The sequence below is a fragment of the Dendropsophus ebraccatus genome, chromosome 8 (genome assembly GCF_027789765.1).
Source record: "Dendropsophus ebraccatus isolate aDenEbr1 chromosome 8, aDenEbr1.pat, whole genome shotgun sequence".
NCBI lineage: Eukaryota > Metazoa > Chordata > Amphibia > Anura > Hylidae > Dendropsophus > Dendropsophus ebraccatus.
The window spans coordinates 109,564,881-109,579,328 of record NC_091461.1 but is presented as its reverse complement, the minus strand read 5'-3'; the positions used below and the strand labels follow the sequence as shown (position 1 = coordinate 109,579,328).

The 14,448-nt window shown below is 47.8% G+C and overlaps 1 protein-coding gene across 1 annotated transcript in view; it reads left to right on the top strand.

Moving 5' to 3' along the window:
• GNG12 (G protein subunit gamma 12) overlaps positions 1 to 13,917 on the top strand; it is a 53,009-nt gene extending 39,092 nt beyond the window's left edge. Inside the window, exons 3-4 of the mRNA XM_069981414.1 lie at positions 13,329 to 13,433; positions 13,651 to 13,917. Of these exons, the coding sequence (XP_069837515.1) occupies positions 13,341 to 13,433; positions 13,651 to 13,776 (219 nt within the window). The 5' untranslated portion in view covers positions 13,329 to 13,340 and the 3' untranslated portion in view covers positions 13,777 to 13,917. The remainder of the gene's footprint in view (positions 1 to 13,328; positions 13,434 to 13,650) is intronic.
• Positions 13,918 to 14,448: the final 531 nt, after the last annotated feature.

Genomic DNA, 14,448 nt, shown 5'->3' with positions numbered 1-14,448 from the left:
CTGCAGCTGAAGGGCTGCATGTTCCCCATCCCTGCTGTACAGTCTCGTGTTGTGTCGTCTCCATTCACATCTGTATTCTGTTATCTAGTGAAATAGACGCAGTGCTGGGTCCCCCTCTGGTATTTGCTCTGTGTGTGTGTGTGTGTATATATATATATATATATATATATATATATATATATATATATATATATATATATATATATATATATATATATATGTATATATGTGTGTGTGTGTGTGTATATAATCTCTGGTAAACACAGCGTCTGCCCTGACGTCTCAGGATCCGGGAACTACGAGGAAATAGTGTGTTTTGGCTTTTCACATGGCCCCGGCTCAGGAACTGTGGGAAAGAAATGCTGCCAGGGAACTGCGGGAACCCAGGAGCGCACAGAGGACGCGGCATCTCCTACACGTATGTGCGTTACACGCTGCGCAGCCCATCCCCCGGTGACGCACGCTCTCACACAGACCTGGAGGTGCCCTCACAGGTAGACATAACGCTTTCTGCAGAACATCCCTCTGAGTCATCGCATGTAATGCAGCGGCCTCTGTCCCTGGGATACCGGATCACTGAGGTCACATGAGCCACAGAGACGGCCGGTACTCCGCATGTGGTGACCACTATGTATGTATGTGCACTGAGCGTCCACCATTCCAAGTCACTTATTGTAAAGTTACAGGTCACCTCTTGGTCCTAACTATAGACAGCCTGCAGGGCAGCGCTGTGGAAAATACACTTACCACTATACCAGGGATGGGGAACCTTGGCTCTCCAGCTGTTGCAAAACTACAACTCCCATCATGTCTGGCTTCGGCTATCCTGGCATGATGAGAGTTGTCGTTTTGCAACAGCTGGAGAGCCAAGGTCCCCCCCCCCCCCCCCCCCCGACACTATACTGTACTTTAGGCCTGGTAAGTGTATGGATTGACCATTTTAGCTGTAAGCCCCTAGAATACAGGACAAGCCCATCAGTGTTGGAGTAGGGGGTCCTGGAGCGGTGTGTGTCCTGGGCCCCCGGAGGTGTCACATTCTGAGCCGTGTTTGCTGTCCGGCAGGAGGGCCGAGGAGCTGACACCTTTTTTCGGCTCTGCTGCTCCAGACAAGGTTATAACCTCACATCTGTTTGTATAGCTGCGCCATCTGAATGTCTGCCCACAGGTCTCAGCTCTCTGGGGTGCTGCGCCCTGCTGACCTCTGCTGTCCGGTTAACCTCTTCATTGCCGGGAGCATTGTCCCCACAGACCTCCTGCACCCTGTTATAGGGGTGCCATATACCGAGCAAGGATCATATAGCCTCACCTTATGGGGGGCTCTATAGTGCAGGACAGTGTCGTTACTGTGACATTACAGAGACTGCACGCTGGGAGTTGTAGTAGGTAGTCAGGGCTGCAGAAAATGTGTCTTGCCCCCTAATGCGACGTTTACACGGAGCGATAATTCGCCGAATCGATCGTTCAACGATTTTGAGGCAACGATTTGGTTTTTATAACGATCAGCGTTTAGACGAATAAATCGTTAGAAAATTTGTAAGAGAAATGGTTACTGCAATCGTTTTTAAGATCGCTTAAGCCCGTCTTTCACATAGGGTGAATCTTGGAAAGACTGTTTAGACGAAGCGATCCGCGAATTTTTAGCAAACGACGATTTGAGAACATGCTGAAAGATCAAAATGAACGATTTCTCGCTGGTCGCGCGATCGTTTGCTGTTTTTACACGGAACGATTATCGCTCTAATGCGATCGTTATTGCGAAACGATAATCGTTCTGTGTAAACGCAGCATCAGTCTGGAGCATTGTGCATACAGCTCTGCAGTCCCGGCCTCTTCCCACAGCTGAATTACATAAGACTGACCCTGGGAATTGGAGTGAAACCTTCCCACAGAGTAAACCCAGCGGCCTCCCGGCTGATTGTTGCCGGCCGGCCGCTCCTTGTTTTATGATACTCTTTTCTATACGGAAAACAACTGCAAACAGTAAAGACTATACTTAGCCGCGGGATAATTGAGGCATTTGATGGGACGCATTCCATAGGAAAGCCTTCATCTCAATGAGAACCCGACTTACTGCTGCTCCTGACTCTCTCCTTTATTGATGGCTTATTACCAGGCCATTAAGGGGTTAACACGGCTCATAAAGCCGAGTCTGCCGTATCCCTGTCCTAGACTGTGGCGGTGACTCTCCTGACCTGGAATGCTGATTATAAAGAATTTCTTATTAGCATAAAGTCTTCTGCATCGGCACGTGCCAACCCCAGAGCGGGCAGAGGAGGCAGCACAGCCCTCGGGCATCAGCTCCCTGGTAGTCAGTGCCACGCCGGTACCTTGGCTTCTATGGTGTAAATACAAAGCATGTAGATATTCCTGGTCACTATGAAGCTATGTATGGGTTTGGTCATTAGGGGGCAGCGTTTTGCATTTGTGAGCTCTTCTTTTTCAGTATAGTCTGTACATCAGGGGGCGCTGTTCAGCTGGCTGCTTCTCTGGTAAGTGTGTTGTTTTTTTTGTTTTGTTTTTTTTTTACAGATTTTGCTCTGATAACGGAGAAGGTTCACACACGCCAATTCTCCTTAAGCTTCTCTCCTTCCTAGAATCTGAATGACGTCCAATAGTTTTTGGCTCAGGGTTATCTGCCACGAATCCTTGGATAACAGTCGACTTTGGCCAAACCTGTTAGTGAAGGGCACGGTGCTGGCGCTGCCACCCTGAGGCCGGGTGATACAGAGCAGGGGGAGGGGTCTTCTGACTAGACCACCACTGCATCTATCAATCATGTGACAAATGCACTTTACTCTATGGCAAAGATGCGCAACCTTCGCCCCTTTAACTGTTGCAAAACTACAATTCCCATCATGCCTGGACAGCCTTCGGCTGTCCAGGCATGATGGGAATTGTAGTTTTGGAATAGCTGGAGGGGCGAAGGTTGCCCACCCCTGCTCTCTGGGGACGTTGCTTTGTGATACAGCTGTTTTATTTAGTGCAGAAACTGTAAATTGCAGCAGATCTGCAGTGTGTGAACAGTGCCCTATAGTCTCATCTCATCAGTAGCCCCCTCTCCCGGCCAGGTGTGTGTGTATTCGGAGAAGTCTTCAGGATTCATCCAGTCTTTGTAGGTTATCAGGAAGCGGATCCGTCCTCTTTACCTGGAACGCTATCCCTTTCCTATTTGCATACACTCACATCCTTGTTCTATCGCCTGCAGGATTACAGGGAGGTGAAACTTTAACACAGTGGATTTTCTTATCTCACACGTTGCTTAACTTCCTGCTGTTCCAGTCTCCTGACACTTCTCAGTGCCTGTAATGGAAATCTGTGTGGTACTACAACTCCCAGCAGGACCTAACGGCTGCAGGCTGGTGGTTATAGACTCCGGGGGGCTGAACATTACATGAGAGGTGCCCAGTGGGTGGATGGGCGCAGGTAGCGGGCACCTGGAGTGCACACGTGGAAGAGCTGAACCCAGCTGGGAGCGGCCCAACACACACACAGCCTGACGTAGAGAGACGTACAAGGGAGCTGAGGGCACTACCTGTCTTAAAGGAGACATGACCTGTATAGAAGAGGCATGAGCACAATGTTATGGGCATCTCATCTACATCCTGTGTCTACCCAGCTGCTGTGGAACTACAACTCCCAGTATGCATTCACAATCTAACACCACCCAGCTGCTGTGAAACTACAATTCCCAGCATGCATTCACAGCCTTTCTCTACCCAGCTGATGTGGAACTACAACTCCCAGCATGCATTCACAACCAATCACTACCCAGTTGATGTGGAACTACAACTCCCAGTATGCATTCACAACCTAACACCACCCAGCTGCTGTGAAACTACAACTCCGAGCATGCATTTACAACTGGTCTCTATCAGCTGCGGTGAAACTACAACTCCCAGCATGCATTCACAGCCTGTCTCTACCCAGTTGCTGTGGAACCACAACTCCCGATATACCCTGATAACCTGCAGCGTCCCCTGTTGTTGTACAACTACAACCCCCACCATGTCCTGACAGTTAGCAACTCTGCAGCTTTTGTAAAGCAATCTCCGCTGCAGGTTGTCAGGGCATATTGGGGATTGTAGTTTCTCAACAGCCTGAAAGAGAGAGGTTGGGCTACACAGTCCACGTCATATAGCAGCGCTCCTAGGATCTGTGAGAGGTGGCTGACAATCCCCTGTATGCGCTGCTATGTGACGTCACGGTGTGTTGCCCAACCTTTTGCTTTTAGGCTGTTGAGAAACTACAATCTCCAACATGCTCTGACAGCCGAATAGCTTGCCAGCTGTTGCACAAATACAACCCCCATTATGGTTGCCTGCAAAACTACAACTCCCATCATGCCCTGCCAGCCAAAACACTCTCCAGTCATTGTCTGGCCAGCCATGATGGGAATTGTAGTTTTGCAACAGCTGAACAGCTAATTGGCCGCAAGTGCATAGTGGGAGTTGTAGTTTTATTTTAACAGCTGGAGAACCATTCCGCTCTCAGGACATGATGGGAGTTGTAGTTGAGCTGCAGTCCATTTGGAGGTGGCATTGCAGGAACTGCTTCCTGCCTCTTCTGGTAAGTAATGGTGCAATGTTAGTCTGTGTTACACACATTGGTTACTAAACCCGTACACTCCGACTAGGCGTGAGCACAGCGACCTGCAAGCTGTAGGTCAGGACCCCCATATCTATCAGGACAGATTGTACAGGCTCTTATCATACCCCGCAGACATGGCCTGTGTGTGGCTGGTAGCCGGGACTCGTCCCGCCTCCCCCGCCCTGTAACATCACCAAAAACTTATAGAATAGCTAAGAAACTACAACTTCCTTCGTACAGCTAAACAAATCCCTACATTGCTCCCCACCCAGAGACTATGAGCCCTATTCCACGGACTATTATCGTTCGGACAATTATTAAATAGTTTGGAACGAAGTGATAATCGTTCGGTTAAATAGCAGTTAACAATTAAACGACAAACGAGAAATTGTTGATCGCTTAAAGGAGAAGTCTGTCAAAAATTTTTATTAAGGTATTTTATTACCCCCCAAAAGTTATACAAATCACCAATATACACTTATTAGGGGAAATGCTTATAAAGTGCTTTTTTCCCTGCACTTCCTACTGCATCAAGGCTTCACTTCCTGGATAACATGGTGATGTCACTTTCTGGATAAAATGGTGATGTCACGACCCGACTCCCAGAGCTGTGCAGGCTGTGGCTGCTGGAGAGGATGATGGCAGAGGGATGCTCAGTGTCCCTCCAGTGCCCTGTGTCCCTCAGTGTCCCTCTGCCATCATCCTCTCCAGCAGCCACAGCCCGCACAGCTCTGGGAGTCGGGTCATTACCATTTTATCCAGGAAGTGATGTCACCATGTTATCCAGAAAGTGACATCACCATGTTATCCAGGAAGTGACATCACCATGTTATCCAGGAAGTGAAGCCTTGATGCAGTAGTAAGTTCAGGGAAAAAAGCCTTTTATAAGCATTTCCCGTAATAAGTGTATATTGGGGATTTATATAACTTTTTGGGGGGCAATACAATACTTTAATAAAAATTTTCGCCGGACTTCTCCTTTAAGACCTGGACCTATTTTTATCATTGCTCGTTCGCATGCAATAAGACGTCATTCACAGTAGCGACAAACACAATAGCGACGACAAGACAACCGCAAGAACGATAATAAGTAACGATCATCGTTCCATGTAAATAGGCGAACGCAATAGCGGTCGTTTGAAATCGTTTATCGTTAACGATTATGTGAACGATAATCGTCCCGTGGAATAGGACCCTATGACCATTGCACAGGACAGGTCATGGATGGAGATTTAGATGGATGGGCTTTCCTTTGAGTAGTTGCTATCAGTGCTGGCACTTCTGTGCTGATAACACACAACCCCCCCACCCCCACCCCTGTATTATATAACACTTATGGGGGTCCGCAGTCTGCATTTCGGCATCCATGTGCTAATTGAGTCTTATCTGACTGTTTGCAGGTCTCTGAGTCCTTGGGAGGAAGGGGGGGGTCTCCTTATTATCCCAGCAGGTGGTCGTCTGGTGAGAAAGCCCCCGACTGAGCGCCCGCTGCTGCCGCCACAGATAGTGATGGGGACACAATAAGTGCCCTGTGTGCTGGGATGAGTTCACACTACTATCTCAATGCAGTTTTGTGATGAACTTTTACACATCCGTCATCCGTGTTATGGGGTTTGTGTAGGTCAGTGTTCTCCGACCTGTTGCAGAACTACAATTCCCATCATGCACCAACAGCCTTTGGTGGCTAGATTCCAGACTTCCCAACATGAGTATCTCCAGCTGTTTCAAAACTGCAACTCCCATCATGCCTGGACAGCCAAGGCTTTGCTTTGGCTGTCCAAGCATGATGGGAGTTGTAGTTCTGCTATAGATCCCCCATATCATTGACCATGCAGATGTTCTGCGTCCTGTTCCCACGTTTTCAGGAGGAAGCAATTGTTCTCTGACGGGGTTAATGAATAGCGGTTGTGTAACACATCGCAAACACCCAGACACTGCACCAGCTCTGAGGTGTTTGATGTAGCGGCAGAGGTGTAAGAGCCTTATGTAAAGTAGCAGAGTTGGGGACCAGCAGCGGCTTGGCTTGTAAGAAAGTACATCCAGCCTTGTGTCTAGAAAAGCCTGGCTCTATTACACTGGTCATTCAGCTTTCCCAGGCTCCTGAAGAGCAAAAGGGGCACTCCGGCGAAACTTATTTTGTCTTCACATCAGTTGGTGTCAGAAAATATTTTCGCCTGAGTACCCTTTTAAGCCAGGGATGGGTAGGCTTTATTCCCCCCATTGGTTGTAAGATTACAATTCCCATTCTGCCTGTCCAGGCATGATGAGAATTGTAGTTTTTCAACCGCTGGAGGGCCGAAGATTAAAGGGGTAGTTCAGCAAAAAAAATTCCTTCAAACTAACTGGTGCCAGAGATTTGTAACTTCTATTTAAAAAAAAAACTACAGTGTTCCAGTACTTATCAACTACTGTATGTTGTGCAGGAAGTGGTGTATTCTTTCCAGTCCGGAGAGCAGGAGAGGTTTTCTATGGCGATTTTCTCCTGCTCTGGACAGTTCCTGACATGGACAGAGGTGGAAGCAGAGAGCACTGTGTCAAACTAGAAAGAATACACCACTTCCTGCAGGACATAAAGCAGCTAATAAGTATTGTAAGATTGGAAATTTTTAAATAGAAGTAAATTACAAATCACTTTCTGGCACCAGTTGATTTGAAAGATTTGCTGAACTACTCCTTTAAGTGTGGGCGGTCTGGTCGCGGTTGGGGTGTGTGTGGAGCCAGTATTGACTGTAATCATGGTGGTTGTGTGACTGGCAGGGGCCCAGGGACTAAACACACACAATAAACAGAGCAGCTCGGGGCCTGCAGGATGGATCGCCACCCCCCGTTGACACTGTCTGATTTTTCCGGTTGTGTCAGGCATCGGGTTGCTCCAGTCAGTCTCTTCTATGTCTACAGTGTATATGACCTTTCGGGGGGGTTGGGACCTGGATTGAAGTCCTGAATTTCCAAGAATACTGAGGCACTTAAGGGTCTGGTCCTCGCCAGTCCTGGGCAGGTCACCTTGCATGGTGCACAATGCTGCCTCATAATCTGAATGGTGGGGTCACACTGAGATGTAGACAGCGGGATGAAAGGGTTAAAGGGGGCTTCTGGGATGCAGTGGTGTCCAATCTGTTGCAACACTACAACTCCCAGCATGCCCTGACAGTCCCAGAGGCCTATATTGCAGTGTTTCCCAGCTTGTGACACTCCAGGCCTCTGCTACTTTAGATAATCCTGCTCTTATATAGCCGCTTCAGCTTATCCGGGGCTCCTGTGGGGCTGTGAAGAGGTTAATGTATTACGCAGGCGATAGCTATAGGTGGATTTGTGAAGTTCCAGGCGGAGTAGGTCACGGGTTTTATAGGTCGCCGTTGTATAACCTGATTACAGGTCGTGTTGTCATCCAGACTGAGAGGTATATTGTGCTGGAGGAGCCGACGTCAGAGGCCGTAACATAACTGGCTGCCCACATGTATATAATGTGTGTGTGTGTGTGTGTGTGTGTGTGTGTGTGTTTGTATGTATATATGTGTATATATCTAATCTTCTGTCAGGTTGTCCATCTGCTTGTTCTGTCTGTATGTGGGACAGCCGGGTAATGGCCAACATGGGGTTGGTCTCCAGGACAGCAGATCATTGCCCATCACACTGCCCGCCATCTTGTCCTCTTCCCATAGTGCATCCTGGTGCCATCTCTTCCCCACTGGGCCGTCCACATAATGGAGAACGTGATCCATCACACCAGTCGCCTTCTTCCATTGCTCCATAGTCCAGCTCTGACGCTCTGTGACCACTGTAGACCCTCTCGGTGGTGGTCGGGGTCACATGATCAGCTGTACAGCTGCGAGGGATCAGACACCTTTGTGTCCTCTGTGGGATCGGACACGGGAGAGGAAGCCGCTGGGTAGTTTCTCCGCTTCCTCCTTTTCTCACTGAATCTTTTGTTCATGTTACACAGATATTACACTCGCTGACAGATATAATATACGAGTCTATTGAGATGGATTTTCTCATAATTGTGCTGCCTTAGTAGCTGCCAAATAGTGATGCCCCCCCCCCCTTCCTCCTCCTCCCCTACTATTACCTCATGTGTAGCAATACAAGCTCTTCAGTTGATCTTAAGAGGAGCCTGACACTACAGCCTTTGCTGTGTGATGAGTACAGTGTATTGTTCCCTGTTATCAGCCACCTGGAGCAGGGAGAAGCTGAGTTCTGTGTTTCTCAGTCTGGTTTGTTGGCCTTCGGTCAGCCTCAGCACGGGGCGGGTGAATGTAGGGTAAAGGACCTGTGTGTGGTGTCAGCACGGGGCAGGTGATGGGGAAGAGGAGGCACGTGAGCTGATGAAACTGCAAGAAAGATCCCAACTTGCTGCTGCTCCTCCTCCTAGACTGACAGGCATTACTATGTGTTGTGTCTGAGAGCGTTCCCTGTCAGCGGTGGGAGGAAGAGGGGGGGGGGGGGTCGGGGTCTATTTCTGTTTATGGGAGTGACCCCGATCACCCATGAGTACTCCGGACTACAGTCGCCTAGTGTCCCGCTATCCGGCACAGTCTCCTTACTCCTGACTGGTCATTGATGCTTAGTTGCCCTGAACCAAACAGATTTGGGGCTGTATACCCTGTAAACACTCCCATGAAGATACTTTAGAGATATAACAATTTTGCACCTAAGCATCATGTTATAAGTTGCAGATTGGCGTTACATGTCGTCCATCACAGTCGCCTCTTTTAGACTCTTTATTTTCCATTTCCTATGAATTTCTCCCAATTCCTCCAAGAATTGCCCTTGTTTCCCCCTGTCCTCCGGTGCCCGTCTCTACACTTCTCTCTAAGTTGCCCAGACCGACCTCTCTTGGAGATTGTGAATGACTTGGCCGGCCGCCTGCACAACTTCCTGAGACCTGTAAACTCGGCTGACTCTTTCCCCCGGATCCCTGGTCTGCAGGGCATTAGAGTAATTGCACAACAGGAAACGCTAGAGGGATCTGCACCGTAAGACGTGTGAAGCCCTGACTGTTCTGCCGCAGCTTCGCCCCAGGGCATGTTTGGCCCCGACAAGTCAATGGGCGGCTGTGGCACAGTGGGCACCGCGCCAGCTGCAAGTTATAGGGAAGTGGTGAAAGTGGCATCAGAATGATTAATAATATCACTGTTTATTTTGGGACTTGGATTTTTTGCAGCATATTATTTGTTTTTAGAAGTTTTGGGGTGCGTCGCCCACTCATAGGTGCAAAAATAGCCTAAAAGTAATGTACAGTGGTACCTTGGTTTAAGAGTAACTTGGTTTAAGAGCGCTTTGGTTTAAGAGCTCACAGTTTTTTTAAATTGTGACTTGGTTTGAGAACATTGCTTTGGTTTAAGAGCTCCCTGTACTGGGTGGGAGCGCGAGTAAAGGAGGGGCATTGTCTACAGCACGGTACTCTGACCCAGGAAGTCTCCCTCACCTTCCAAATCATAGCAGATCCACTTTAGGCTGGGGCTCACATCAGGGGACAGGACTGTGGAGGTAATCATAGCTGTAACCCCTCTCTCCCCGGACAGAGTGCTGCATGTATGTGCCCACATCTGCCCTGCTCATTCCTTCATATCAGTGATTTCTTATGGGAAAATTTGCTTTGGTTTGAGGCTATGTTCACACTACGTATGATTCCGGACGTAGTTCGTATGCAGCCGTACATGTGCGGCTGAAAGTACGGCCGTGGGAAAAATAGACATGCGGCCGGATTTCGAACATGCGGGCGAACCTCGAACATACAGTTATGCTTCCCTAGCTTGTTTCGAAGCGATCTGAGGCAGGTCATTTACTTGGAAATCTTCGCCCAGCCCCGTAAACCACACAGAACCTTTTGGATCTAAAAATCAAGTTCAATTTGGCTGAAATAAGTACTTCGTACGGGACCGCATGGAAATCCACGGCCGTGAGTTGGAACATTTCCATCCTCAAACAATGGTCGTAAGCTCATACGTAGTGTGAATTGTGTGGCCGTATATCGTATACTTTCAAGCGAACGCATCAACCTCAAAACTACGGGGGTATATTCGCGGTTCGCACTACGGCCAGAAAGATACGTAGTGTGAACATAGCCTAAGAGTGGATTTGGATTACAAGCGCAGTCCTGGAACGAATTAGGCTCGTAATCCAAGGCACCACTGTATATTGTTAGTGAGACACCACTATGAGTAATGCTACAGCAATGACTAGACTCCTGTGTACTAGCTGGGGGTCACCGGCCCCCATCACAGTATTGCAGCTATCGGAGGTAGCTCATCCAGGGCCGCACTGCGTCGATCATGCATAAAGGTTGCAGCGTCCTCCATGACAGTGCATAAAAGCCGCCTAGTAGGTGTGCCGTTACATCGCGTCGAGTTGTCGTGTTTCCTCTCTTTTTAATCCGTCAGTCATGCGAACAATCTGGACTTTCTCTGGATCACGTCACAATACCGGATTCCTCGATATACCCTGCGCCTCCATGCTGCGCACATTCAGCAGGTTAAGGGCTGAGCCCTCCTTGTTTGTTTTTATGCCTGGAGGATGAGTCACAAGCTGCTGTATGACACCGTCACGGTCGTCTATCTACACATTGTCATTGAGTTGTCTATGCCCGTCAGAAAGGTGATATAACTCCTAAGGGTTTCCCTAGAATGGGTGGGGGGTCTCGACCTTGACTGGTGTCCTCCAGCCATCCGCCTCAGACGTACGCAGTGGGGAGACACGTAAATCATGAGGTCATTCAGGGTTACGGCCATAGTACAGCCTTGTGCGCGAGACGTAGATGCGATGCCAAGGACGGGTGACGAGTGAAGTGTTTCCTAGTTATGTCCATTAGTCTAGATCAGGACGGTGATACATGGTTAGATACAGTTGTCCCCTCGCTTAGCCATCCCGTATAGTTGTTGGGTTACATTTGTTTACAGTTGGGTTCAGATGCCGCATTAGTCTGTGGAACTGTGCCTACCGACGCGTTTCAGGCATCTGATTGCTTGGTAGATGTCATCACGTGTGCAGAGCATCTCCTCCTCCGTTCTCCCACATATAGAGTTAAACCAAAGCTGTTGACAAAGCCGCGGCTCAGACCTTGTGTGTTTCAAGCCGCGTTGTGACGTCTCGCTGCTCAAACAGGTGGAACCACTTTGTTTTTTTTATGCTCCCATTCAGTCAAGTAGTGACGAAGCCGCCGCCAAAAGGTCAGCAGCGTCGCTGGCTGAATGTAATACTGACACGCAGGGCATCCACAGCCTTCTCTCCCATAGGACACCACTGTATTCACGTCACAAGTGGCAGGAAAGTGACAAGACGCAACATACGACACAGCCGCCATCTTTAGCCACAGCTCCTGTCTCTCTGCTGTCACTGGCCTCTTCCTGCCATTTGCTCTGCAGTGTTGAGAGATTGGCCTGACTCCACCGCCCAGGGATTTGTGTGATTTCTGGTCAATGCTGACACTTGTGCTTTGAAAAGCCGGGCTTAGTGCATAGTGCACGTTGTGCAGCCCTGCCGGTGACACCCAGAGACATGGCAGATCTCCTGATCCCTCCTAGATACACACAGATGACATTGATAGTCAGAGAAGAGGACATAGAGGAGGCTCCAGCCTCTTTGGCACCGCTCGGAGATCTCTATATATTTTATGTGCCATCTATAGCTATTTGGCAGCACTCCCATGTTGCCTGTGTCAGCTGCATAATGATGTTTAGTATCCAGTCCCCGTCTTGCACTGTTACTATGTTATGAGACTATAAGTGGTAAAGGTTCCTGTGTCCTTGTCGTGTGCCGTTGTCCTAATTTCTATATGACCAGTTGTATTAGGCCCGGACAGAGCAGCAGCTCTTATTGTAGATACCAGGGGTGACAAACTCACCGCCCTCCAGCTCTTGAAAACTATAAATCCCATCATGTCTGGATAGCCAAAGCTATGGCCGTGAGTGTGACACCTCTGGTATGTTCTGTATGGACACATTGTTTTATGAGCAGCTTTGTGATCCCAAACCTGTGGCTCTCCATCTGCTGCAGAACAACAAGTCCCAGCATGCCTGGACAGCCGAGTTTAGCCGAGTAGAGTCCTACTGTAACTGAGGTTTGTCTGTAGATAAATCTGAACAACACTCAATAAGTATGCATGCGTAGCTCGACTGAGTGTGCACGTGCTCTCAATAGTAACAGAGGTAATAGCTGCTGTCGAGCAACTCTTGCAGCATCTCCCCACCTAACAAAAGGGTCTTGTGTTCATGTTCATCTTGCCCGATCTTTCTTTTTCAAGACAGGAAGACAATCCTAAACACACATGTTTTTTGGCCTGTCCCACTAAATCCAACAGCATCTGACTACACAGAGTTTGTAGTCTGTTACCATGGAGACATAGATCTGCAGAGGAGACACAAGATACTGTAGACACAAAACAATATTTAAGATTATTTGGAAAATAGTTTTTGTTTTTTTATATCTTATGATTACACACAAGTACATCTGCCAACTTCTCATGATCCCTGTAATAGCTGTGTAAACTCTATCACTGCACTTGCCGTCACTCCAGCCCCCTATAGTGATGCCCCTCCAGCTGTGTAGGAAGTAGGTAACACATGCAGTAAGCGTTATACAAGATGCATTCACATGACAAAAATCTCCATGATCTGATCCAGACCTACAACCAGGGAAGGAAGCAGGATCGGAAGTCAGGGGGAGGTCTTATTGCGACAAGTAGCTGATATGATTACAATGATTCATTTCTGATGGGTCTTTTCTTTCTTCTGTATCTATAGACTTCACCAAAGATGTCTACCAAAACCACCAGCACAAATAACATAGCACAAGCACGGAGAACCGTCCAGCAACTGAAAGTGGAGGCGTCCATAGAAAGAATAAAGGTAATGTCCGATAATAACTAAATATTAACTAATATTGGCTAATGATTTGGTGGTTTCCTATATCATAGACACTTGTCTGCTCCTCAGGGGCGGGTTCATCTCTACCTGACATGTCATTGTAAAAATCTGCTTGACAAACCCAAACACCTGGAAAATACAGTCCTATTACTCATCTTCTTTTCTCTTTTTTTTTTTTTTTCCTCCCCTCCCATTTCAGGTTTCCAAAGCATCGGCCGATCTCATGCGCTACTGCGATGAACACGCCAAGAACGACCCTTTACTCAATGGCATTCCCGCTTCAGAAAACCCCTTCAAGGATAAAAAGCCATGCATCATCTTGTAGTATCCATAGCGAACATCTCCGCCCTCTCTCCTCACTTACACCAAGCAGATCCTTACGCAGATGATACGAAGGGTTTCTGTTTTCCATATGAAAAAGGAAGAAAAAAAAAATCTTTAATCTATACCAATGATTTTTTTTCTATTTTATTTGTTTTTTCCTTATTTTTTTTTTTTGTAGATTTCATATTCATGGGGAAAAAAAAGTTCTAAAACCAAACTTATTTGCAGGATTGGGGGTGGGGGGGGGGGGGGGGGGTAGTGTTTTTTTTTTTCAGCATTTCTGTTGAGCTGTATTTCATGATTTTCTTTTTTGTTCTAATAATGTGCAGCGTCTACTCATCTAGTCTTAGTATTGTTAGGAAAAACCTTATCAAGACCAAAGTTGCCTCCATTTTCTGCACAGATTAGCATTGCAGGAGACGAAAGGTGCAACTAGGGGGCCATTGACGTAGACCAAATTCTGCTATTCCAAGGCCTTTACCTATGTTGAATTACATATCCTGAATCCGTAAAAAAAAAAAAAAAAAAAACACGAAATTCCAATTGCCAGCTAGACTAGGTGGCCATTGTGCAGAACCAGTGAATCGGTGGCACTTGGTTCATAGGTTGCCTTTGCTTTGTGCGGGTAGTGGAGGTACTTAAAGGCACCCACAACTCTTAACTATGGTGTCGC